The 27422-nt window shown below is 37.9% G+C and overlaps 1 protein-coding gene across 1 annotated transcript; it reads left to right on the forward strand.

Moving 5' to 3' along the window:
• LOC110096627 (subtilisin-like protease SBT3.17) lies at positions 1 to 27422 on the forward strand. Its single transcript, XM_020822662.2, has 3 exons — positions 1 to 288; positions 456 to 553; positions 27182 to 27422. Exons 1-3 carry the CDS (start codon positions 86 to 88, stop codon positions 27271 to 27273), a joined length of 393 nt encoding a protein of 130 aa, XP_020678321.1. The 5' UTR covers positions 1 to 85; the 3' UTR covers positions 27274 to 27422.

A 27422-nucleotide genomic window follows, 5' to 3' on the forward strand; every position in this document is an offset into this window, starting at 1 on the left:
CTCCCAAGTTCTCCCACGTTGCAATTATCCACCGTATTAAAAGAAGAGGCCGGCTGTTCTTCGATAGCTGTACAAAACTGCTTTGATGCGCTTATTATTCTTCGTCTCTGTGTTCCTACTGATCGCACAGATTTCTTTCCTGATGGCGGAGGAATCGAACAAGTCTGCCGGTGGTTCCATTCCCGGCTCAGGCGAGGATGCTGCCGTCCACATCGTCTATGTCGATCGTCCGGGGGAGGAGGAGCCAGAGGCTTTCCACATTCGCACCCTTGCCTCCGTCGTTGGAGGGTTAGGGCTTCTTCTTCGTCTCCTTCGATTTGTCTCACACACGAACTCTCTCTAATAGCGTTAGCATTAGGAATTTTGATTGTCTTGTCTCACACACGCACTCTCTCTAATAGCGTTAGCATTAGGAATTTTGATTTTGTGGGCTAAAAGATTCTTTGCCTCTACAGCGAGGACGCGGCAAAGGATGCGCTTATCTACCACTATAAGCACGCAGCGAGCGGGTTCTCTGCTAAGTTGACCCCTCAGCAGGTTGCTGAGTTGTCTCGTAAGTTACACTTTATGCTATTCACTAATGGATACAGGGAGCTGTGAGGTCATCATTTTGATTCAGTCATTATTGAAAGCTGATTATTTCCTTGTTATTTACTTGTTTGATAACTAACCTCTTTGGACATCAAAATTGTTGATTTTGTAGTTTGCTTTTTGATTGCCTTTCAGTTAAAATAAATGATTTTAATTATTTCTGTTAGACATGTTCAGTAGTTTAATCTTTTATTAGGGCATTTTAGTTTTCCACCTGATTGCAGCTACTAGTTGTGGTGATGTTTCTAAAATTTTTTACTTCTGTTTAATGAATTGATTTTAATTAAAAAACCATGTATGGTTTGACTATAATTTATTGCATAGGATATTTTCTGCTTTGTTATTTTTGGGAATATGATCCCGAGTTTTTGTTGGGAGTGTGATCCCGATTTTTTGTTGTGAATATGATCCCATGTTTTTGTTGGGAATATGATCCCAATTAATTATACAGTAGAACATGCAAAAGTAAGCATATGAAAATGATTAATAGTATTACATTTACAAAGTCCATAACGTGATTTCAACATTGAAATTATAATAACTAATGAAAATTATATGATAGAAACAAGTGTATAAGCGAAGACCAATGTTTTCAAAGCACAAAGGGCAGTGGGATGCATAAGAGTTCTTTTTTTTTTCTTCAATGCACCAAACACAAATCAAAACGGTGCTTTTTTTAACTATAATGCTCATAATTAATATAGAACTATAAATATAATGATACGTTCATTAACAATTATAAAACAATGAATGTTTAATAGATTCTTTAAATTTTAATATATGATAGAAAAAAAAATGATGTACATGCCTAACTTGTAGAGAAACTTAAAAAGTGAACCATTAAATTAAAATTTTAACTATTTTTATTGTACATTGGAATTAACAAACAAAATTTTTTTTTTTGGGACATTTAGGCCATTTTAGGCAAACTCACACACACAACGCATACACATAGACTCGAACCCTGGACCTCTTAGTTGGAAGCCTAAGCTCTCAACCAATAGGCCAAGGAGAGTTGTGTATCAATTTTAAGTTTAAGACTAGCATAGAAATATGGTGTAAAAAAATCAAGATTGCATAATTCATATCAAATGTTAAATTTTAATGTAGAAAGTTTCAAGTTTTATGAAGCAAACTACATAAAATTTAGTAGTCTCATCTTCTCTTACACATAATCTTTTTATCCTTTAAATAGAAATTCATCTTTAAAATCTTCTTCTACTCTTTCTTGTGAGTTAATGCTATCTTCTCTTTCTTGAACAATAAAAGTGATTGCAGGTCCGGATGAACTAGCCCTCATTATGGATGAACTCTCCATAATTTTTAACCTACTAAATAACAAAACATCTTTGATCAACTTCTCCAAACACCTCTTCAACTTGTCTCAAGTTGTATGGTCAATTTTAAGTACTTTAATTAATAAAGAAAATCAAAATTATATAAAAACTTCAATTGATCATAGAGATTTCTTATCTCTACTGTGGATGGCAAATTCAGTTGCATATAGTTCACTAATATGATTATAAATAGAGAGTTCTTGATTTATGATTTATCTCATTTGTGTCTCCCACCAATCGACCAATAATTGCATATTAGCCTTTCATCAATTAATCTTTCTAGTTATGTTGTAAACTTATTTTTTTAATTAAGCTCTAGATTAAGATATTATCTATCTTGAGGCAATGGTTACTATACAATCCTAATTAAGATTTTGTTAGGTGTCTTCACTAGTTTCAATTGGGTCGCTACAAGAACACTCCTTAGGAGTAGATACCTTCAAAGATTTCCCCTAGCTATTAGAGGAACTCACCCAAGAAGAAGGCATCACTCACTCACAACCACTTAGAGCTCACCCTATATTGTGCAACCAAAAGGTTCCTCACCAAACAAGGGGATTATCACTCATCTCAGTGAAGCTCTTATCCTTTAAGCCTGTTGAGCCCGTTGAACTCACTCACAGGAAAGCATCTATCATAGTGAATCCTCGCTCATTCATGCATGCTAAGCTTATGAACTCATCATCTCCACCCATATATCTGCTCACCTTCATCAACATGGCAACACTGAGCCTCTTATTCACTCACTGCTATCACTAGGTGACTCTTTGGATATGTGTTTACCCCCTCTTAAGCTCACTCGATGAAAGACAGCTCACTGGATCATTGATTTTGCCTTCCCAAGGCCAATTAGAAGATGTCACGTGTCCTAGATTAATGTGTAACATTATACGTGTATTTTTGTGTAGCACATATTTTTGCCTTCTGCATTGCCTTTCCTGTACCATCCAAAATCCTATAAATATGAGGTGATGAGGAACGGTAAAAGGTGTTTTTTTTTTGGATTCTCAGACTCTTATCTATTTTGAGATCGCGGGTTCTGAATATTCTTACACTCACTGCTGACCACATCCGTGAGGAGAATAACTCATCAGCTAGGCCAGCTAGGAGGGTGGAACTAGAGCTAACCAATGCACTTTCAAGGCCAATTAACGAGGCTAAGCCACCTCTTAAATTTAAAGCGCTTCACTTGGAGTCATATTGAGGAAAGATTGACCCCACTGATCATTTAACTACTTTCGGGTCCATGACCTTCTTGATAAACATAGACAATGCCCTTATGTATCGTTGCTTCATCACGACACTTAAGGAATCAACGCTAGATGGTTCAATCGCCTATGAATATGAGTGGTCACCACCTTATTCTCTATGTTCAAGCGGATGTTCGTGATGCAATTCGCTAGCTTGAGACCCCAGAAGAGCTTGCAAGTCCACCTAATGATGAAGCAAGAGCCTAGGGAATTATTGAAGAACATTAGAATGAGATTCTAAAGAGAGATGCTAGATATCAAGGACCTAGAGTCTGTAGTCTCCCAGACTGCCTTGACCTAAAGACTAAGGGAAGGTTCTTTCAGATACACGCTCATCCTATAGCGGTCAAGGATTCTTGCCAAATTATTGGAGCTGGCCAATAGTCATGTGCATGCTAAAGAATACAACTGGGTAGTTGAATCCTCTATAGCTACCCACCACCATGAAGTCGCCCCCAAGCGAGAGCCATATCGAGAAAGAGAAAGAACAAACTTGCCCTAGAGATAAGAAAGACAAGAGGTAGGACCCACCACAGGATCGTTGACATCCTGACCATTAGAGGGCGCCAGTGCAACAACCACCATTAAGGATAGCAGGGCCACTAGCACCGAGGGCCGAAGAACCTCTTTGGGCCACTCGACTTTTTTATGAGGTCGCCCATCAATCTCCCGCTTGCCCCACATACACTCTGTTGAGAGTGTCGATGGTGAGCTTGTGGAGGTTATCTAACACAATGAGTTTTTTAAATGTCTACCATCGATGAAAGCCATTGCCAACACCCTCGATACCTCTAGGTATTGTGCCTTCCACAAAGATCATAAACATCATTTTTAAATTTGTCTTTAATAAAATGAATATGCTCACTTCCCAGCTCACCCCCATTGCAGGACACACATTTATTGCTTCTCTGGTGAGCATTGCGACATACGAGTACTCATTCTACCAATTACCCGGGGTGAGGGCGAGCAGCAGTATACCGTGATGGCTGACTTCATCATAGTTGACGCCCTGACGACCCTTAATATTATATTTGGCAGGCCTCTACTAAATACCTTTAGGGCTATTGTATCTATATACCACGTCGTGATATAAGTTTTGGTAGGAGGAAAAGAGATCAAGGTGAGAGGCTCCCTAACCTAGTCACCACTTACTACTTGAGAGCGGCTGACAAAGTGGCAAACACTACGGAGGAGGTCTTCCAACTAGATGTGGAGTGGGGGCTAGGCTTTAAGTCCTTGAAGAAGTCTAAGAGGTGCCCGTTGTGGAGGGCTAACATGAAAGAACCCTTAGATTCAACACTTCTTTTTGCGATGAATACCGAGGTGGGCTTATTTAGGCACTTCGAGATAACCTCAATGTATTCGCATCAGCGAAGGTATCAGTTTCCACCAACTCAATATGAGAATAGTTGTTCGCCCCATCAAATAGAATATAAGGAAAATGACTTCATTTTTTGCTGAGGCCATAAGAGAAGAAGTAGAGAAGCTTGTGGCGGACAACTTTAATTTCTGAGGGAAGTCTAGCACCTAGATTGGATCTCCAATATATTAATGTTGAATAAAGCAATGGGTAAGTGGAGGATATATGTGGACTTCACTAGCTTGAATTGGGCATGCCCTAAAGATGGTGATTGCCTAGAATTGATGCTTTGGTTGACACGACAGTGGGTTACTCAGTGATGGGTTTATCATCAGATCAAAATGCATCAAAGCGATTCGGGTGCTAGGGATGCAAGCGAATCAAGCCGATCCGAGTATGTGAGTGTTCATGTTTGAGTTCATTTATTATCAGCTTGTTCAAGTTTGGTTTGTGTTTGATTCAAGCTTTATTGTTTGTGTTCATGTTTGTTCGTTTAAATTAATGTGTTTTCATGTTTTGTTCATGTTCGATTACTTTAGTGTTTATCGAGCTTTAAACAAACAAGCTTTGATGAGCTATAAATGAGCTCTACTTTTAGATGTTCATTAACTTAACAAACGAGCTTTATCGAGTCTCCTAACAAACAATTATATCGAGCATGTTCGTGAACATATTTAATGAATTTTTTAAAATATCAAACAAGTACGTTCATGAACTCATCTAATGATTATTCTTGAGCTATCAAATAAGCAAGTTCATGAACATATATAACTTATTTTTTCAAGCTACTAAATGAGCTCGTTCACAAACAAGTGATCTATGATTTATCTTATATTTATTCATGAAAATTTTAAACAAACAATCTAGCAAATATGGACAAATGTGAAATGTCACTTTTTCATGAACAAATTCATTCTATTGAAGATATAAAATTCAATGAAATTATAATAAAATCAGTTGATTATGTAAAATGAAATTAAGATTAATTTTTATGAATATATTTTCAAATGAAACTTATCTGTTTCATTTCTCTCCAATTGGTGTAATAGCTGAAAGATTATCTTCTGCGTTCATAGAATGGTTATGTTAGCATATATTATAATATTTAATTCCTTTAAACTTTATTATTTAACAATAATTATTTAGTTATAATAAATATAAAATATTTATATTATATATATATATATATCAATTTTATAATAAAAAATAATTGATTTTTTTCGAGGTTATTCAAGAGTTCTAAATCGAACATGAATTGTGCTTTTATCGAGCTTCTTATCGAGCTTAATGTCTAGCTTGTTCACGAGCTACAAATGATGTTATTCATGAACATAAATGAATTGAGCACATTAGTGTTCAATCTTGTTTATTTAAGGATCGAGTATTTAAAATATTGTTCAAGTTTATTTGTTTAGTTCATTGAACGAGCACAAATAAGTTGTAATTGAACTGAGCAACGAGTAGCTCGTTGAACGGTTGGTTCGCTTGCAGCCCTATTGGCGACTGTGAAAAGATAGCCTTCATCATGGTTGAGGGCTTATACTGTTACAAAATCATGCCTTTTGGATTAAAGAACATAGGAGCAACTTACTAGAGGATGATAGATAAGGCCTTTAAAGGTTAGAAAGGGAGTAATATTGAAGTTCATGTGAACAATCTCCTTGTGAAAAGAAAGACACCTAGTTAGCATATCATAGACTTGAAGGAAACCTTTGCTATGATGAAAAGGTACAACATGCCACTAAACCCACAAAAATGTATTTTTGGTGTAGGTTCTAGGAAAGTTCTAGGTTTCCTCCTTATGCTTGAACGTTTTAAGTTCAATCTCAGCAAAGCGAGGGCCATCCATGAAAAGTTTAGCAAAATATCCCATCCACTTTTGTTGAATATCATCTTCTAAGAAAAGTATTTTTTGATCTTCATCCTTAATACACTTCACTTGAACTAAATCCTTACTACTATCTCTTTGTTTGGCTAACTTATACATATATCTTTCCCCCTCCTTAGTATCTAATATATTACATAAATCATTAAAAGCTAAGCTCTTTGCATCGCAAATAGCTTTCTTAGATTCCTTACGAGCATCTTTATAGTTTTCCCAATTATCAAAATTTTTACATCTAAATTAATTTTTATAGCAAAACTTCTTATTTTTTATCTTTTCTTGCACATTTGAATTCCACCACCAACTATTTTTACTATTAGGAGCTTTTTTCTTCGAAACTTCAAGCATATCTTTTGTAATATTCTTAATATCACTAGCCACTTTTTCCCACATAATATTAGCATGCTCATGCACAGACAGAATTTTAAGATCTAAAATCTTACTTTCAAAAATACTTTTGTTAATATTTTTTAGATGCCCCCATCTAATCCTAGAAAATTATCTTACTTTATTTTTTAATTTTTGTCAATTTATCTTAAAGTCCAAAACTAGTAATCGATGTTGGGTACATAAATTTTCACTCGGAATAACTTTACAATCTTTTTGCAATTTAAACGATCTAATTTTCTTATTATAAAATAATCAATATGTGTTTTACTATATCCATTTTTATAAGTTATAAGTTGCTCATCTATTTTCTTAAATAAGGTATTAGCTATTAAGAAATCATACACAACAACAACAACAACATCAAGCCTTTATCCCACTACGTGGGGTCGGCTACATGAATCCTTTTTCTCCATTGTGTCCTATTAAAAGTCAAATTCTCGTTTAAATCTAATAAAGAAAGGTCATTCCTAATATTTTCTAACCAAGACTTTTTAGGTCTACCCTTACCTTTCTTAACATAAGTCAAATCTAATACCTCTACTCTCCTAACCAGGTCATCGGAAGGCCGCCGTTTTATGTGACCAAACCATCTAAGGCGACTCTCTCTAATCTTATCTTCTATTGGAGCTACTCCAACCTTTTCATGTATATGCTCATTTCGTATCCTATCTCTAAGGGTGAAGACACTCATCCGCCTGAGCATCCTCATCTTTGCCACACTTAACTTAGTATTATGCTTCTACCCTATTAAGAAATCATAAAGCTAAGAAAAAATCTAATATAGTCTTATCATTTTCATTTGTCGTTCCAAACCAATGGCCATCATAGATGTTTTTAAAATCTACGTCTCTACCAACATATCTATTTAAATCTTTTCCAATAAAAACTCTTTCTTTAAGAAGTATCTTTTGTATTAATTCTCTTAAATCAATCCAAATTTTTAATTTTGAACTCATATCCAAACCTACTTGAGGAGCATAAGTACTTATAATATTAACAATCTTAGCATCAATAACAATCTTTAAAGTTATAATTCTATCTCCAATTCAGTTAATTTTAATAACATTATCTTTCAAATTCTTATCTATAATCACACCTACACCATTTCTAGTATGACTCATACTATAATACCATAGTTTATATCCTAAACCACTAATCTCCTTAGCTTTCTCTCAAACTCATTTAGTTTCCTGAATGCACAGAATATTTATTTTCCTATGAATCATAATATCTATTAATTTCATTAATTTTCCTGTAAGGGAGCCTATATTCTAAGTTCATATCCTAATTTTAGTTTCATAGACTAGCTTCTTTGCCCACATCTATCCTTGATGCGTGACCCCTTGCTTATTTAACGCTGCACCGGGTGTCGATATAACGGCCCTTGCATAGTTGTCACTGTATTCAGGCCATATAGCGCGTCATTTCCACAGGACGAGCTAGCATTAACACAATTTTTTAAAGAATTCATGCCATGAGTATTCAAAAAATTTTACACTGGTTGTCAACTATCTAACGCAACCCTCCTCTTTTCTCATTCAGGACTTGGGACCTGGCAACGACAGTGCTAACAAATTTACATACCTATAAAATAAAAAAAATTACACAATATGTAAAGTGGCATGTAATTATTATATGAAATATAATTGAAATCCAAATATTACAAAAGAAAAAATGACATAAAATGCCTATAAATAATAAATTATATGAAATATAATTGAAATTCAAATATTACAAAAAATATAAAAATATATTAATTGCATAAACGTATCATATAATACAAAGTTTAGCTCTAAATTTCTTCTTTCTTTGTTTCTTACTCATCTACATTTAATTACCAAAGAAAGTTGAAATTATTGGTGACAATTCAAAAATCATGTGCTGTCATTTCTAAGGGGAATTTTATTTGAGTCATTTTCATAATAAATTTGGTCTCTCCCATGACTCATCTTATAGGGTCTAATACATCCCAATATGTTGCTTCTTTACCTATTTCACTCATTTTCCTCTTTCATAAATGTTTGTCATCAACATAAAGTTAAGAGCAATACTCAAATTTTTAGAGATGGTGGTGATGTGCGGATTTCAAGTGATCCTCGGAAGCGGCTACGACGGCGGTGACTACGAAGAAGGCGGTGGACTGGAGGTCGAGGTAGTTGAGAGGAAGTTGTTGCGTCTTGGGAATGCAAGAAGGCATGATTTTTTTTGGGGCTTTTGTATAGGATTTAGCTAAGTTAAAAAATAAAACATGCATAAATAAAGCAAGGCGTATGCCTCATGCCAATAAGGTGGACCTTAGCCAAGATGTGGCGTAAGCCTCATAAAAAAGGTCGAGGCATAAGCCTCGAAGCATTTTTTACTGGAATTATGCTAAGGCGAGCCTCATATTGCTCAATTTTAAACAATGGTAACAGCTAGATCAATGGCGAGTACAAATTAAGAGATGAACTATTGTTAAAGTATTCGTTCAAGGTCATGGTACAGGTAGATATCAACAAGCTTGAATATTTTTGAATTTCTCATATCCCAAGGGATTGAAATCAACACTGTCGATCTCCTCTCCAAGCTAGGGAATCCTAATGGGAGACCAACCTCTAGGATCACAATTCCAGCCATTGAGGAAGGAGAAATCATGCAGATCGATGAGAGCAATTCTCCAAGCTCGGTTGACCACTACAGTGAGTACTTGAAAACTAGAATCGTCAATGCTAGGGTCGAAAACTTAAGGTGGTTCAAAATTAAAGCGGTATACTACCTACTCTTGGGAGGTGAGTCATTCAAAATATAAGCAATTTCACTCAATTTGTTGGATCAAGAAACGGAGGCAATACTAAAGAAAGCCTACTCTGGTGAGTGCGAGAACCATTTCGATGGAAGGTCACTCGCCCACCAGATTCGTAGAGGGATATTTTTGGCTATGTAAGAAAGGATGCTTAGGAACTCTCTAAGAAGTGCCTACAATGTCAGAGATTGGCCTCGATGCAACTTTAGCCCTCTTATAAACTGTAGTCTATAAGTAGCACTTGGCCATTCACAGTTTGGTGAATGTATTTGTTGGGAACCTTTTATTTGCCCATGAGACAAAGAAAATTTGTATTAGTAAATGATTGGCTAATTCACCACGGGCACGTGGATAGAGGCTATGGTGCTTGCCCGAACAACTTCTGCCATCGTAAGGAACTTAGATTGTCATCATTTGCTGACATATTATCCTCTTCACCATCATCATAGATAATGGGCCACGATTCATAGACCAAAGCCTAAATGAGTTTTATAACTCACATGGTATTCGTTTGAACTTCACCTCAGTCCACCATCCTCAGACATTGGCCAGCTAGAAGCCACCAATAAACTCATCCTCAACTTTCTCAAGAAGAAAGTAGAAGTTTCAAAGGTAAGTGGGTTGAAGCGCTCCCCTCAGGATTCTAAGCATTGAGGATAACCTCTTCTTTAGTGACCAGGCGGATGCCCTATCCTATTCACTTTCCCATGGTGCTGAGGCTATGTTACTGGTTGAACTCAATATACAAAGCCAACGGGTGATAGTTGTTGTTAGCGGTGGAGACATAGGATCCAGTGAGCGAGAGAAAACCAAGTAAGAAGGATTGCAGACGACGATTGGCTTACTAATGGAGCTTAGAATAGTGGCCACATTAAGGAAGAAAGAAATAAAAAGAAGGATGACCAAGTATTATAACTTGCATAATAGATAGAAATTTTCTAACTTGGCGAGCTTGTCTTAAAGAAGGTAGATGCAGTTGCTTGACAAACTTGCAAGTACCTGAGAGGGTCTATATATCAAGTTACAAGCTGGCCATTCGCCTGTCGGCTGTAAACACATAATGGTAAGGAACTGCCTAGAACATGGAGCGTTGACGACCTCAAAATCAGCTATCCATAGAAGGTAAGTGGTGGGAAAAATTTATGTCACCACGCAGATTTTGATTTCTCCTATTTTGTAATCGAATACTGCATTGAGAATAAAGTACGGTCTCGAGAGGCCCACACAATATTCTATAATGGATTCAATATCAGAATAGGGTTTTGAAAATTGATATTTCTATAATCAAACATAATTCAAAGAATAACACATCATCTCAAAAGATGAACATGAAATTCTATAGAATATGTTTAAAGATAGAAATACGTTTTTGAAAAAGTTTATTCATTCTTTTATTTAGATATGGCAAGAAGAATATTATATCATCTTAAAAGACGAACATAGCATTCTTCAAAATATCCAAAAGCGAGAATGAGTTTTATAAAATTCATCATTTCTAAAATTGAATATAACAAGTATAATATTATATTATCTGAAAAGATAATAATAACATTCTACAAGTCTATTTAAAATTAGAAATGAGGTTTTAAAAATATCTACGTTCCCAAAGATTCTTCCCTTGTTTTATACGAATAAAACAAGGTTTATTTTAGTCTAGGGTTCTCAAATCCCTATAGAGGCCAGCCCCTATAGTTAATTACATCCTAGGAGGGATACTCCTAAGAAAACTCTCGATTAAAGCAGTGATTTCATACCCTTCTGAGTACAAAGTAAAAGACAAGGAAACAGAAATAAGAATTTTTCAAGGAGAAAGCTCAATGTTGAACATTTATTAGCGGGTCAAAGGAAGAAAAGTAGGAGATGTCAATAGCGTATATTTTATCTTTCCAAAATCGCACTTTTCAAATTTCGTGCATTTCACACACACATTATTTCCACAATCAATATTGATTGAAAGCACACGTACACTTTTCACCTTTCAACACAAATACTTTGTCACTTTCCAAACAACTCATGAAGCCCTCAAACATAAAGCATATGATCTCTTTAACAACTTTATGAGCCTCAAGAACATACGCATATAGTTATTAACATTAGGCCATTTGATCACTTTGATAAGAGAATGGTAATTATAGAATATAAAGAGACCATAATAACTTGCTTCAATTCACTGTTGAGATTTCATTGAAGAGAAAAATAAAATAAAATAAAATATTCACTAACTGATTATGAAAACTAACTATTAGTGAAGTTTAAGCAAATGATTCAAGAAATCCTCTCAAACTTTGTAAAGATTGAGTAAACTATCAATAAGAGTTTAGTATTTTGTTTCTCATTATTTCTTTGCTATAAAAAAAAAAAGACAATCCAAAAATTCTCAAGGATAACAAAATCTAGGTTAAGAGTAGATGATCCATATGCATCTTGTAAACATAACAAAAATTTGATCCATAAAGACTCATTTCAAAGAAAAGAAAACATAGATTCAACAGGTTATACCCTTGATCAAACACAAGTAAATACTTTCATTCTTATTCTAACGGAAAGTAGAGATATGAAATCTAGTTGACGATACTTTGCTAGAAACGGGTTTTATAACCATTCATGATTCCAACTAATAATTGTCCATGAAATTTTGGTATGAGAGTCAAGAATTGCATCCGAATAATGAAGAAGAAGATAGATGATACCTTGCAAATGACAGGAATACCAACAGTTAAGGTTGCTGTCTACATGAGCAAAGGGAGGAAGAGATTTCCGTTTTACTTCCTTAGGTTCAATCGGCCAAAAAAAAAAATGTGCGCAGGGCTGGTTAGGGCGCTCGGTTTACTCTTCCTTGGAGCCAATTGGGGATGGCGTTTGCGAATTGGGAAAGAGCAGTTGGGTTTCGTGCGACTGGAGTGAGGCTTCCTGCGAACTAGAGTGAGAGTCGGTACTGGTTGGTTTCACGAACTGGAGCGATGGGATTGAGAAGGATTTCGGGATTGTAGAGAGGAGCGAATGGATCAATGCCTAACTGCCTTGGGGCTTCTCACGCGAACTGGAGGAGGCCGACTGGATCGTTTTGCGAACTGCAGGGAGAGGGGAGTTGGGGTTCGGTTTTGGCTTCACGAACTAAGAGCACACCTGGGAGCTTCGTTCTATGCCAATATCAGAGGAGGCAGGCTTGGGCGGTTTTGCTCTGTCCGTGTGAATCCAAAGGGAGAGAGGGTGACGGGTTGAGGGCTTCTCACGATCCAGAGAGCGTGAGTATGAGGAGACAGGCTGTGTGAGTTCGGACCTGGGATCAAGAAGGATCAAGAGGGATGGATCGGTTCTACTGCAGAGAGGGAAATCGGAGGTCTCCTACGAACAGAGAAGAGATGGGCGGGGGAGCTTCTGTGCGAACTGGGAAGCGTGACTTGGATGGGCTGTGCGAACTGTAAGAAAGAGGGAAACCGTGGGAAGTTAGAGAGATAGTGAGAGTGGCGTTCGGTTTTGTGTGTGTGAGTGGAGAGGAGTTGTGAGATGGGTTTGGATGGTTTGGACCGGCACAATCAAATTCAAAACTATTTCTTAATTCAAAATCAATGGGTAGGATTAAATCACATCTTAAAATAAATTTAGGAGTTAGTTATAATTCAAATTGATTTAGAATATTATTAAAAAAAATAATTTATAATTTAAAATACATGTTCTGAGTTAATTTTAAAATAGAAATAATTCTGAAATATTAATTTTATCTCATTTATAACAATTTGAATTTGATTGAGTCGAGGCGAATTGATTTAGGTCGATTTAAAAGTTCGAGTCCGTGCTACGTCATTAGATATCCACCTAAGGGAAATCCTGTGGGTGGTGTCTATTCTAGGCTACGAAAACCTAGGTGCTAGAATCGATTCCGGGGAATTTGACATCGAATAAAGAGGTCAACAGTAAGCCCTCCTTATACCTTCACTTGTACTGTTTAAGAAAAAAACATTAAAAGTTTGAACTCTCTTTCATTTTTGCATGAGCGGGTGCTTCGTGTATGGAATAATAATCTTTTCGAAAAAAATGCTTGAGGAATTTGCACTATTTTATAAAACTTTGCGTAGGAAGGACTCGCTCTTGCATGACAAGTCTCGCCCAATACTCGTCGAAGTCAGGGCATCGAGCTTGAGCATGCGAGCATCCTCTAATTGACTGAATGAACTCCTAGTAAAATTTTAGGGTAGAAACACACCAAACTCTAAATACACGGCTCCATAATAAGAGAATGAAACCAACTATGGTTGGAACCAATCGAGTTCCCCTCTAGGACTATGTTAGTGAGCGAGCTACTCCCTATAGAGGCAAAGGGACCTACAGACTAGTTAAAACCCCCAGGTGAAAGAAAGTTGCCTCGCGATCAAGGTTAAATCATTATTCTTAGCCAAGTAAATAGAGTGAGTCATGTTTTACTAAGCTAACCCACCTCAAAAGAGGAAGAAGAAGAATGAAAAAAAAAATAATGACAATGAAAATAATGGGAATAGAAAATTCAATAAGTATTCACTCTTCCTCACATATATGCTCATATCGTGCAGACTCGTCGCAAAGGAGAAGTCGCCACTGAAGTGAGCTACCAATATGAAATTCGACATACCAAGCTCTTAGGATGAGGAACAAAATTGTCAAGGTCGCACCATCCACAAACAAGTCAGGTAAATGCTCTTCTATACTTCATTAGAACATGTGATAAAAAATGAGAAATAGTCAGTAAAAATAAGTTATGATAAAACATAACTCTTTTTATTAAATTCTTCGTTCCAAAGATTAACACTTACAGTCGCAACTGAGGTATCATAACAAAGACAAAAAAAAAAAAAATCAAGTGAGCGTGTACGAGTTAAGAACCTGGCACTCACCCATCATAAGTCTTGTTCTCCCATTATGTCAGCCGAGTCCTATAAAATAGAAGTGCTCGAGTTGCATAGGATGTGAGATCGAAGTGAACCTATGTCCCATTGAGAATGTTCCACTTCATCCTGCTAAATCGCTTACAATAGAAGAAGAGAAAGTACTCTCAAAGGGCTCGCATTGCCTTTCAAATGAATCACTTGATGAGTGGAAAAAGAGAGAACAATCTTGCCTCTCACCACCACAAGCATACTCGCCAAGTGAGCTAAGAATTCACCCCTCGCGGTAAAGGAAGCCACTGCGAGAGGGAGAATAAAAAGCTCGACACAAGAACCACTAAGGGTGGGGTAGCCGCTTCTAGCTAGCTCATCAAATAGTTTGACCAATTGCCTCTCACGTTGATTACTCCTTTCCCCAAAATCATTATAAATTGTGATGATCCGTTTTCCTCCTTTTTTGGTGCTTGTTGCTGGAGGAAACTTCTGCTAATGTTCGTCACTCGCCATCACAAGGATGACCTTAAAACTTAATTGCCCGCAACAGAATCTTTTAGAGAAACCACACTCCAGCATTTGAAGCCTTGACAAATGAAGTTGTATGAATCCTTAGCAAATGCCCTCCTCTTTATAGGAGCATGAGAAAACAACCCCTTAACTCCCATTAATGACAGTCAACAACTTTCCTGATCGCATAGTAAAGGTTGATGGTCGATGAATTCGCGCAAAGCATACAACCGTTAGGGTGCTGCGATACTTGTAGCCTCTCAAGACACGATCATCGAAGTTATAGTTATGATCAATACTTAATTGAACCGCCATCATCCACGCAATAATAAATGGGTCCATGGTTTAAAATTGCGCAATATGAGGCTCACCTTGAGGCCCGCCTTTGACAATTCAAGTAAAAACGCCTCCATGCTTACCCCTCGAGTTTTTTTTTTATGAGGCTTGCGCCTCAACTTGGTTGAGGCCCGCCTCGCCTCACTGGCATGTGGCTTACGCCTCACGCTATATATATTAAAACTTACATAAATCTTGAAGTGAATGCCCGACATTGGACTCTATAGAAAAGGAGGAAGGGGAGAGAATAGTTCACAATAATGATGATTCAAATGAAGAACCCCTTAGTGATGACAATGCTGATGACTTATGAGTTCTTATGTGATATGTCATTGATATTTATTTTTGGAAATTGGAATTATATGTTAATGAAAAGAATACTGGGATTTGGGAAAGATAGAATTTTGAGTTGAACTATATTTCATGTTGTCTTATTATTGAGATATTTTGATTTCACTTCATATCTTATGCTTTTTTTATGTTTTATATTATTCACTCATTAGTATATAAAAATTTATCATTTTATATTTACGCAATTTTTTGATTTTGAGGCATACGCCTCAAAACGCTTTGAGGCTTACGCCTCGCCTCACGAATTAAAAACGCATCAATACCCGAATACGCAATTTTAAACATTGAATGGGTCAAATAATTGTCAACAAATGAGGAACGCGCATCAGCTCGCTTGATCCAATATTTGATAACAATTGTCAGAACATAAGGTGGTCACTAAAGCATGCCTAGCCAATAGACTGGCCCCTCCATTTTGTAATAAGATCCATAACTGAGTAGCGTTGGAGTCCCATATGAGCGGTGGTGAGCCTTAAGTGTTACAGCACTATAGGCAATGGCAGAGCCTTAGCGAACAACTCTATAGGGTGAATCCCTCCTTTTGCTTCAAGATTTTCGATTGAGTAGTGCTTGAGTCCCTTATAACCGATGAGTGTTGATGGTTACCCCCATGAAAACCATGCAACTAGTGTAAGGTGCGGCCCACAAAAGGCGACTTTGCACATATACAAGGAGTTCGCTTTCCATAGAGTCGTAGCCAACTCAACGATCGAGGGAAACCATCGGCTACAGATAACAGGCCAAAGGTCTTGAAATCCTTGCTATTCCTAAAGGCAATGGAAGGAGCCTTAGCGAACAACCCTATAGGGTTACTCCCTCCTTTTGCTTCAAGATTTGCAATTGAGTAGTGCGTGATTCCCATATAGTCGGTGAGTGTTGGTGGTTACCCTTGTGAAGACCATGCATCTGGCATAAGGCATGGCCCACGAAAGGCGACTCTGCACATATGCGAGGAGCTTGCTTTCCACAGAGTGATGGCCAACTCAATGATCAACAAAGGTCTTGAAATACTTGCTATTTCCTCCCCCATCCATGGCAAGCCTTAACACCAACTCGACAAATCCAGGCACGCAAAGATAATTTAAATAGCATAAGGTATTATTATTTTGTATTTCTTCCACGACAGAGAAAAAGCATGTCTTCTTAGAAAAAAAGTGAGTTTCCACAATCATTCTCATCGCTCAACACGCGAGTTCAAGACTTGGAAAATTGCATGATGGAAATGAAACCAACGAGCAAGTAAGAGTAACAATCTTTTCATTATAACAAAAAATAATCGTGCATGATGGGCATGTTTTACCAATAATACTCACACCGTCACTCTTATCGTCATAACTAAAATTATCATAGAACCATGAAGGGTCCTTATAGGGAAGTGAGATCTTACCCTTGGACACGAGCTTACGCAAGATGAATTTGATGCGTTGGTTGAAATGCTCTCCATCATAAAGTAGGCTTGCTTCCAAGAACATATTGACCTCGTCCAGCTTCACAGTCAGCTCAACGACTTCCGCCTTGACATTCTCTTTGGCCTCCAATACCAACTGTGCATGTACATTGGTTGAATCTAATTAAAACTTATGCTGCTCTTTAGCTTTGGCGAGTTCATCCTCTAATGCACTCACGCTCTTTGCTAATTGCTAATTCCATATTCTCCTTCTTCTTAACTTACAAATGCCTTTGGACGTCCTTATGTACCCTCGCCAAGGACTCGACTCACCTCGCCTGTTGAATTTAGCGACGAGCTAGAAAATACATGTTCCGCCAAGCCTGTCCCAATGCATTCATAGCTGAAAAACTGGCCTCTCATAATTGAGGTCCCTAAGGAACAACTCTTACTCTTTATCAAAAAGAATCTGCCCTGGTCATAACACCACCTGGGCACTTGCTCCACTTATTCCTCTTAGTCGCCTTCCTCCCTCCGCCTAATCATTTCCAGTTGAATTCATCTCACCCTCACTTGGCATGTAGTCTTCTGACTCTGAAGAAGATGGAGAGAGCTCGAAAAGTTTCTTACGCTTGCTAATTGCAACAACGGTCTTCTTCTTTTCAAGTCTTGTCGCCATTGCCTCATCAGTAGTAACCTCCTTCACAATGGGAGGTCAATGCTCCTTGCCAGCTTGAGGCATCTTGATCATCGGTTCCTTGGAGCTTTCCCCAACCATAGAAGACTTCTTTACCTTCTTGTGAGGGGGACCCTTGGTCCTCGTGACCACAATAGGCAAGGTTTAGCAAACCACACTCTAGACGACCACGAACATGGCCTTCTAGTCACACATCTTAATTCATGAGGCTCACTTCATGATAGTGGACGAGAACTGCATAAAATTGCCTTTGAATGCCTTTGCTATGAAGACATTCCTGAACAAGTTCAACAACCATTAAAGCCCACACTCACGGAGGTATGAAGTAAAGGAGATGATTGACGCCATAGATTTTGAAAATAGCTAGACAGGGCAAGGAAAATACATGCAAATAAATCCTTTTACAATCTAAGAAGCTTGTTACCACAAAGCATCCCAAGTACATGATCACTTGTCATAGCCAGTGGCAGGCCACATATTCGCTTCAGGTACTTAAGTAGGTACTTACTGCTAGCTTCAAATATTCTTAACTTTGTTTGCTAACCAAGTCCCACTTGGTCCTCATGGGCCCCATGACGTCCTTCATCGTTGCAATTTGGGTTTAAGGCAACCATCTCCTTCAGCTCACGCTCCTTTCTTCACAACTCAATAATCTTCGTGCAAACAACTTTATCTTTTAGGATGGTCGACTTACTGATGCCCTAGAGATTCATCTTCTTCTTAGTCTCACAGCAACCTTCAGGGTGATTGGTTCTGCGGGGGGTGGGCTTTAGCCTTTGACCCCCTTTATTGCTCATCCACTTGCATTTCAGTCGGCACCAACAAAGCAAGGATTAGAGTCACCACTTCGTTGGCATCACCCTGATCTACAACAACAACCTCAAAGCCTCCTTGTTCTAGAACAACATCTCTGACAGTGCCTAGATCTACACTAACTTCCCCCTCATCATTGATAACCATGATCTCATCCAAAGGAGAAAGTCGAAGCTTGATACCATGAAGTACTTCAACATTTGACCTAGCGGTAGTCGACACCTCTGTCAAAACCAAACCCACAGGGAATCGACATTGGAGGATCTCGTGGTATATTCCCCCAATGGTACTTGAAGGTCACTCATTGTTTCAAAGCCTCTATCTCTTGTTCATTTGGTAGACACTGCAACAGCTCGCTCGAGGATATACAGACTATTCACGCTCTCATAGTCGATACCCTCCTTCCTAGCAAAGCAAGTCTTAAATGATTATACTAGTTTTTTTTTTGCACTTAGTTGCCATAAGATCTTGCAAACTTGTGTTGGGCAGGGTAAGTTCTCCAAACTCGCGATGGGGGACTTGCCTCGATGGTCGGAGGTTCAGGGACTCCACGACCTCCATGGTAGCGTCTAACCCTGCCAAAATGTTTAAGACATCTACAACATGCACATTGCCACAATAAGCTCCTTCACTAGTGGTTGCCTCCATAACCTTGATCCTTGCTATCTTCACTAGTGGGGCAACAAACTCCAAATATTTAGTTTGTTGTTGGACCTCTTCCACATTCGCCTCCTTCCTAGGCAAAGTTCAAGATGCCTCGGAAGCATTTCGTTGGGATAAGTCGTTCGTTCTTCGTGGTTGGCGACCCTCCTGGATGCCATCTCACACTTGTGAATCATTGCCAAGAGATCCATTCCGCAAAAGTATTGCCAGTTTAGTAAACTACAAGGAACAAAAAATAGTCTTTCGAGGCGCGAAAGCTGTAATTTATTGAAAAGCCCTGCATGGAGATGACACCATGATGATTTCAGCATCACAAAATTAACTTAGTTTTTTAGATTATAGTAAAAAAAGGGAAGTAAATTTATATTTATTTCTCTATTTGCGATAGGTAACTACTGTCAATATTATTCACTTGCCCTTCTCGTAGCTCGTCTTTCAAAGAGCTGTGGGCTCCGAAAATTCGGCCCCGGCCTCCCCGCCGCTTTTCTTTCTATTCGGCGCGGGAGTTTTAACTGATAAGTTCCGAGGTAAATTTTGGAAGGTAGATGGGTTTGTAGATAAGATAATACCCAGAAATTTTGCCCTCATTTTGTGAGGACTTTATGATATGAGTTTTGGTTTCCTATAGGCGCAAGCCCCTATAGTTAATTACCCCTCTCAATCATGAGAGAGAACTTTCGATTAAGGCTAGTCATCAAACGGATACGTAGAAATGTGTTATATGGCATATAGTAGCAGCATGGATTTGGATTTAGAAATTATGTCTGAATTTGAGTATTTGGAAAATTTGGAAATTTTGGAGATTGAAAAATTTGATATTTAAAATAGAAACTTCACCATCTTGCACTTAAAGCGGATGGTGGGGGAATGGATGATAGACCCGATCAAGATCCCATGGTTCTGTCGTCCCGGGCCATCGTGGTCCCTGGTCTACTTAGTCAAAGGAGGTAGTCGACCCAATCTGACAGAAGGATCCTTGTCGGCAGCCATGGGTTGCTTCGTCCAAGGGGACCTTGTAGACCTGAGTTGGATATTTGCCTAAGGGGAAAAATTTGAATCCACCTTAGTTAACAGAGGGCTTTGTGCCCTATCGATCATATCCTATTGATTCATATCTCAAGGATTTGATGCCATTAAGGAGCGTAACGGTGCTGGCCATAACTGGTATTTCGTGGTGCTATTTGACGACAAAACCACTCGGTTCAGAGGGCTCCGGGTCATAACCATTTATCCTGCGGTGCCATTTGGCGGCAAACCGCCTGTCAGAGGACACGTACCACGTCCTTACTGGCAGGAGACTGTTTGAGAATGGATCCTAGTAATATTTTCGACTAGGCATTTGGCTCTTTGTAAGCTAAAGTAGTTTTAAATTTGTCCACCCCGGGAAACTGTTGTGGAGGGTGGATGGATTTTGCTTTAAGTGTTGATGGATAGATTTCAGATTTTAAATATTTTTGGAATTTTGGGATTTCTGGAATTTTGGATTTTCGTGGGTATTTGGGTGGAGCTTTGAATATTTGAAATGAACTTTAGGTATTTGAGAGACATTTGAAAATATTTGGGAACCCCTCCGGTTGAGATCTGCATTCAACACGGCCATCAGCGGGGTGTTTGGGGTCATTTCTCTTTTATTGATTGAATCTTGTCAACTCTATCAAATTATTGATAGTGTCGGATTTCGTAAGCTTTATGCCCTTGATAGTCAATTCTCATTGTTATAGGCCTTGAAGGCCTAATATAAATGTATTAAGACAAATATGATGGTCGCCACAACTGTATATTTGTTTGTTGGTTCGAACCCTATCGACTTCTATTGTCCCATATAGAAGGATCGGTTTCGAACTTGAATTCACTTATCAACCCGCGCAGCATCCCTAGACGTCACGTGTGTATTTAATACGCTCGCCAGGGCCCATGCAGGTTTGGGGGCATTTTATGATTAAACCCTGTCGACTCTTACTTTCTTAGAAGGATCGGGTTCATATTTAATAACCCGCGCAGCATCCCTAGACGTCACGTGTGTATCAATAACACGCTCGCTGGGGCCCATGCGGGTTGAGATTGTATTTTTCCCTTTAGTGTACCTATGTGTATACAGATTACAGTGCATGTGCAGGGGTATTTAGAAATACTTGTAGACGCCTTCTGTCTGTTTGTACAGAGGTTGTAGATCCGGTGGCGTGGCGTAGTAGCTTCTGAATAGAGTTGTTCGCTGCTTCGTACAGGTAGACTGTCGTGCACTACTCGTTGCTTTCTGCAGGTGGATCGTAGTGCACTAACTAATCTCCTGTCTTGGGTTGTAGAAGCTCATTGGAACTTGTATTTTTTTATGCATTCTGCTGTGATTTTTGGTCTTTATAATACAGCCGCTACTGCTGGAGGTAGATGTATTCATCCTTAGACTGAAGTTGACTACAGGATACTGCATTTACTGTAGTCTTTATGCATCTACCCATGGACGGATGTTGTAAATACATTCGTATTCGTAGAGGACTCATATGTATTGCAGATCTTCTATATTTGCTCGCAAACCATATGTTGAATGTATCACGGGCCTCCTGTAATGGACCGTAGGCACTTGCACTTGTTGTATATCAAATTTTCTTCGCTTGTAGGAGACAGATGCATCTACTTACCACTGCCTAATTATAAATTGTATTAGTATCTTAACACTTGTGGCAGACTCCTTGTATCCTTCTTGTAGATGACATGTTGTGTGCACAGCAGGTCTTCTACAAACTTTCGTAGGCATTTGCATTTGTTATACGTCCGCTTCTGCATTAGAGAACTAGTGTATTTGACCCATGTTGAATTGTTGTTGATGATGTGTTCTGCTTGTGAACATCTCATATTGCATATTAACTGTTATGATTTGTTGAGGTTCAGTGCATTTCTCTGATAATTATTCATCATACCCACGTATGTACATTACTATGCATATGACACATCTTCCATCATTGCTAGTAAGAGTTCACATCCTCTACGATCTTCTATCTCATTCATGTAGAAAATTTGTCACACTGGTGATGTGTTCACCAACACTACTTGTAGATAAGATCGTTGTATGAATGAAGAGTTTTACATGTTAACTTGTAGGAGCTTGTTGTATACTTTGCCGGTGTGTTACCCTTGTTTGTACCTCTTGTATGTTGAATTGTTGTTAATAGTGGAGACTTCGCTACATTCATATATAAATCTTTTTATGAATATCCCCATTGTAACTCTTTGCTCATCAAGTTCATATCACTTGCTCTTATGAGTGAGATATAAGGATTCTATTCACCATAGGTCATTGCTTGTAATTGTTTGTTGATGATAAGAAAGTTAAGCTTGTAGCTCTTTGTTCAAGTCCCAAACAATATGACTCAGTTCCAGCTCAAATCATATTATTTGCATTCAAGCAAGGTTTCTCATTCCTCAGATCAAGTTCAGGTCCAAGTTCTATTCATTGATGTTTGTTTGGATGCTCAAGATTATTGGTTAACACTTTTATATTTCAATGTGATCATTACTTCGATTTTTCAAAACATGTTCGTTCGAGTCCACTTTCACAAGTCCTTACTTGAGTTCAAGCATCAAACTCAAGTTCTATGTCCCCTGTAGTTCTATGAGTTCAATCAAGTCCAAGCCTTATTGGCTTAATGCTCAAATCAGGTTCTTGCTTGAGTCCAGTCCAATTTCATTTTACTTGGGTTTAATTCTTTATTAAGTCATTTAGATTTTGTTCAAAAGTCCAGGTGTAAGTCCTTCGTTGTTCTTTTGAGTTCAAACAGGTCCGAGTATAGTGGCATATTCACCCGAAATTTCGGCAGCCTCCCGGCATCTCCCCCGTTTAGGGGAAAACTACGAAAAATTGGGCCTCCCGCCACGCTAGAGAAAAGCGTGTACAGTAGGTGCCCTCTTGCGAGGACACCGCGGCCGTGTAAAATCTTTGCCCCCACCACGCCAGAGAAAGGCATGTATGGGTCTTCGGTACCTGTTGCAAGAAAAGCAGTTTTTCCCCGCAAGCGGGTACTTATGAATATTCCGGTCTCGCCGTAGGTGTCGCACCGGGCTCCCATCCCACCACGCTAGAGAAAAGCGTGTATAGGCGGTTTTCCGGTCCGACACGAACGTTGAGGTAAGAGGGCATTTTATTTATTATTATTATTTTTTATCATTAGTTATGATTAATTATTAATAATAGTAATTAATTAGAATTAATTATAACTATATTTAATTAATTATAATTAATACGCAATTAATTAAAAATTAATTATAATTAAATCATAATTAAACTAAATTAATTATGATAAGATCATAATTAATTATAATTAACAATAATTAATTATAATTAAAATTAATTAAAAATTAATCATATTAGAAATAATTAAACATAATTAAATTTAATTAATAACTAATAATGATTAATTATAATTAACAACAATATTTAAGTAATTAAAATTAATTTATGATTAATTGATTGATAATTATAATTTAAATTAATTAAGCATGATTAACCGTAATTAATCATGTTTAACAAATGTTAATTATAATTAAGATAGTTAATCAGAAATTAAATTTAATTAACTATCATTAAGTTAAAATCAAAACTAATTCATTATAATTTCAAATAAATAAATAAATAAATAATAATAATAATAAAGAAAATCCCTCCCCTCTCTTTTTCTGTTTCACGGGATCAGGCCGAAGAAGCGCGAGGGGGGGGGGCTTCCTTCACGGTCAGAGAGCTCCTGCTCTCGGCTCCGATCAAAATGTTGTAACTTCCGATCAAAATGCCGTGTCTCCTGGTCCAACAGGAAGGAGACGTCGTGGAGGGGAGATAGGGCACGGCTTGGTGAGCTCTTGCGAACTGGAGAGGAGGAGATGGACAGAGACGGAGGAGCTTGACGAGGCTCAGAGTGGAGAAATCGGCTTCAGGTATGTGGATCGGTCTCTCTCTCTCTTTCTCTCTCGGCTTGGGGTCGGTAAAGGCAGAGGAGGAGATGGGGAGCTGGGGTGTGGAGATGACGGGATTTGGTCGGAGAGGAAGACGGGGTCTGCGAGTAGCGAATGGGAGAGAGCAGCAGCCGAAGGTCTCATTTGCTTCGGTATTTAACGACGCTCACATGAGCGGGATCGAGGCGCTGTAGGATCGCGAAATTCCTGGGAAGCGATCGTGAATGGCGCCGAATCAGCGTAACCTCGGTAGGATTCGTGGACCCGATGGTTTTGAGGTATGTATGCGGGAATTTGGTTTTAGTTTTCTTCTCTCTTTTGCTCTTTGGGTATAACATGGAGGTCAACAAGAGCCGAGTAAATGGACACCCGTAATTGCCTTCTCAGATATCTTTACAAGTAGCAATCAGGTCGCTCAAGAACACTCCTCACCAGTAGATCCCTTCAAAGACTCGCCTTGACTATTATATGAACCCACCCAAGTGGAGGGCGATATTTAGGAGCTCGTCCTATACTAGGCGACTGAAGGTTCTTTTCCAAATAACTGAATCATCAATCATATAGTCAAGGTAATGCCCCAATGAAGAGGAAAAAAGAAACTGAGGAGAGTGAGGGTTTGGTCCCCTCAATTGACCATGATTGAGGTCTTGTCTCCTTCGGGGACCTCACATTGTTAATTGCGGGGTTCCTTTTCTTTGCCTCTTTTCATTTTATTGTATCTTGTCTGGCTTTCTTTGTCTGGTTGTTTTCCCACCTGTTTTTGGTGTTGGGGAAGCGTAGGTGCTTTTTGGTTTTGACTGCTTGTACTCTCTTGTACTCCTTTTTTGTCTTAATGAAATTTCTATAATTTAAAAAAAAATATCTTAGTCAAGCTCTTATCCTTTAAGCCCATCTAGCCCGCCAAATTCATTCACATGAAAACATCTATCGCAGTGATCCCTCATTCAGTTGCAACTCATTTCAGGCTCAAGAAGTCATCATCTCCGCCTATACCTCTGCTTGCCTTCATCAATAAGGAGACACCAATACTCTTATGTCACTCAACACAATGACAAGGCGACTCTCCAGGTACATATCGGCCCCCTCTTGAGCTCATTCTATAGCAGACAGATCATCGTATCCTTCCTATGGCCAATTAGGAGGCACCATGTGCCCTAGATTAGCATATATTGTTGTACAAGAACTTATGTATAGCCCATATTTTTGGCTTCTTATGTGTGGCATTTTCTATAGCCTCCAAAATCTTATAAATTTAAGGTGATGAGGAACAATGAAAAGATACTTTTTTGGGGTTTTAGACTGACTTTTTGTAGATATTAGGCTCTGAATATTCTTGCACTCTTGATTGAGATAGTGAAGATTTTGTTAATCTATTCTCCTGCATTCTCTATTCTTCATCCTCACTCACATGTTCCTTAGCGCGTCGGGCGGATTTGCCCGTAAATTCTAGTATCATCCACTAGACAAATTTGGATTCAACAGTTACCGTACTTCATAACTCCACTTTTATCAATGTTACAAACGCCTCTTATTTCTTTTTTATTTCTTCCAAATGCACCTTTAATTGCATCTTTCACTCTATACATTCCATCATAAATTTAACTCATATCTAACCTCTTTTCAACATCTACTAAACATTATTTATGGGCATGTAACTTGCAAAACATAGCTCATACCACTCTAAAATCTTGTCTTGAGAATAATCTCTTCTACTTTCATTCTTTTGTAATCAATATTGAATCTTGATTTGTTCCAATCTTTGTATATAAACAAACAGCTTAAAATATTTTTTTTGTACGTATGCTTGCAAGCATGAGAAGAGAAGTAGCAAAATGAGTGATGCTTAGTCTTCTAATTCTACTTGTATATTTTCTCATCCTGTTTAGAATGAGTCCATGATTATATCTATCTATCTATCTATCTATCTATAGATATGTGTGTGTATATGTATAAGTGGTCACTCTTGCCAGCGACGATCATAGAGTTCAAACTCTCCATGGAAGATCAAACCATATGTATTTATGTATGTTTGCCTTTCTTGAAGATCAAACCAAGGGTATAATCCTATCGCATAAATCTCTGATCAAACTACAAGAAATATACACCTTTGAAGTCTATGACCATGAATTTATTGGTTGAACTCATTCCTATGTTAGTCACTTGCAGGTAAGGAAGTTACCTCTCGCGCACAGAGACTCATCTCTCATTTCTAGGTATGGTGCAACCCTAGCATGAATTGACTGATTTGACTGATGTCTCTGCCCTCTCCTGGATTTTTTGACTTCTTAAATTTGAATCCCATCCCGTGTTGTCGCTTGCCGGAATATGTAGATCTACTTGCAGCTCTGGCATTCGTTTTGCTTCAACATTAATCTTGCCTCACAAATTGTGATTGTCGCTAAGTTCCTTCTTCCTGCCCTAACATTCAGTTCATCTTATTTCTTTTTCTACTCAGGTATTTTTGCTAAATGCTGATGGATCCAAGTATTTACTCTTCGAAGTCAACTATAATTTAGTTTTTATTATTTGTTTGTTCTGTTCTTGTCAAATTAGAAATTTTTTAACATTGATGATTTTAATATTATATTTTAAGCTTTCTCAACAAACAAGTTATATATATAGACAGAAGAGAAAGAGAAATTATTGGTGTTGGTTTTAATATTAATGATAAGGTATAGATTTTTCGTATTATTTTTGGGCAATGTTTATATTTGTGTTTATTTATTCCTAGTTAGAAAAGTAGAGGTATTAGATTTAATTTATGTTAAGAATAGATCTAAAAAAATTTGATTAGAAAATATTAGAAATGACATTTCTTATTAGATTTAAATGAGAATTTGACTATTGATTTATCTTTTATGCTATATGGTTACTGGACTGTCTTATTTGCATGGGACGGCAGTTTACCTTGTATATAATCCTTTTAGCATGCTCTTTATTATTTATTTTCAAATTTCAAATTAATGAGACTATGATGAAAGAAGTTTTATCATCGGTTGAAGCTTATTTCTGACGTAACCTGGAATCTGATCATGCAGAGAAACCAGAGGTTCTTCAGGTTGTGCCCAGCCGGACCATGCAACTCCATTCTGGTACTGGCGCCGAAGTTCATCGCCAGGGTGCAGTGTGAGTCGTCTGGGAGATAGATATGAGTGTAATGATGCTATGGTGGAGCACTTTGAATAAGTTCAATGTACTGTTATTTGAAATTTCAGTCTGCTTATTATAATTATCCTTGTCTTGATACTAAATATAATGGATGCCTTAGTTACTTGACTA

This window comes from Dendrobium catenatum, unplaced genomic scaffold (genome assembly GCF_001605985.2).
Source record: "Dendrobium catenatum unplaced genomic scaffold, ASM160598v2 fragScaff_scaffold_989, whole genome shotgun sequence".
NCBI classification, from domain to species: domain Eukaryota; kingdom Viridiplantae; phylum Streptophyta; class Magnoliopsida; order Asparagales; family Orchidaceae; genus Dendrobium; species Dendrobium catenatum.

What these genes read in the sequence shown, in the direction of transcription:
- LOC110096627 (XM_020822662.2), top strand. Translation starts at nt 86, where the DNA reads ATGCGCTTATTATTCTTCGTCTCTGTGTTCCTACTGATCGCACAGATT. An exon ending in CTTGCCTCCGTCGTTGGAGG is followed by an intron (nt 289 to 455) that starts GTTAGGGCTTCT and finishes TTGCCTCTACAG; the next exon opens with CGAGGACGCGGCAAAGGATG. An exon ending in GCAGGTTGCTGAGTTGTCTC is followed by an intron (nt 554 to 27,181) that starts GTAAGTTACACT and finishes CTGATCATGCAG; the next exon opens with AGAAACCAGAGGTTCTTCAG.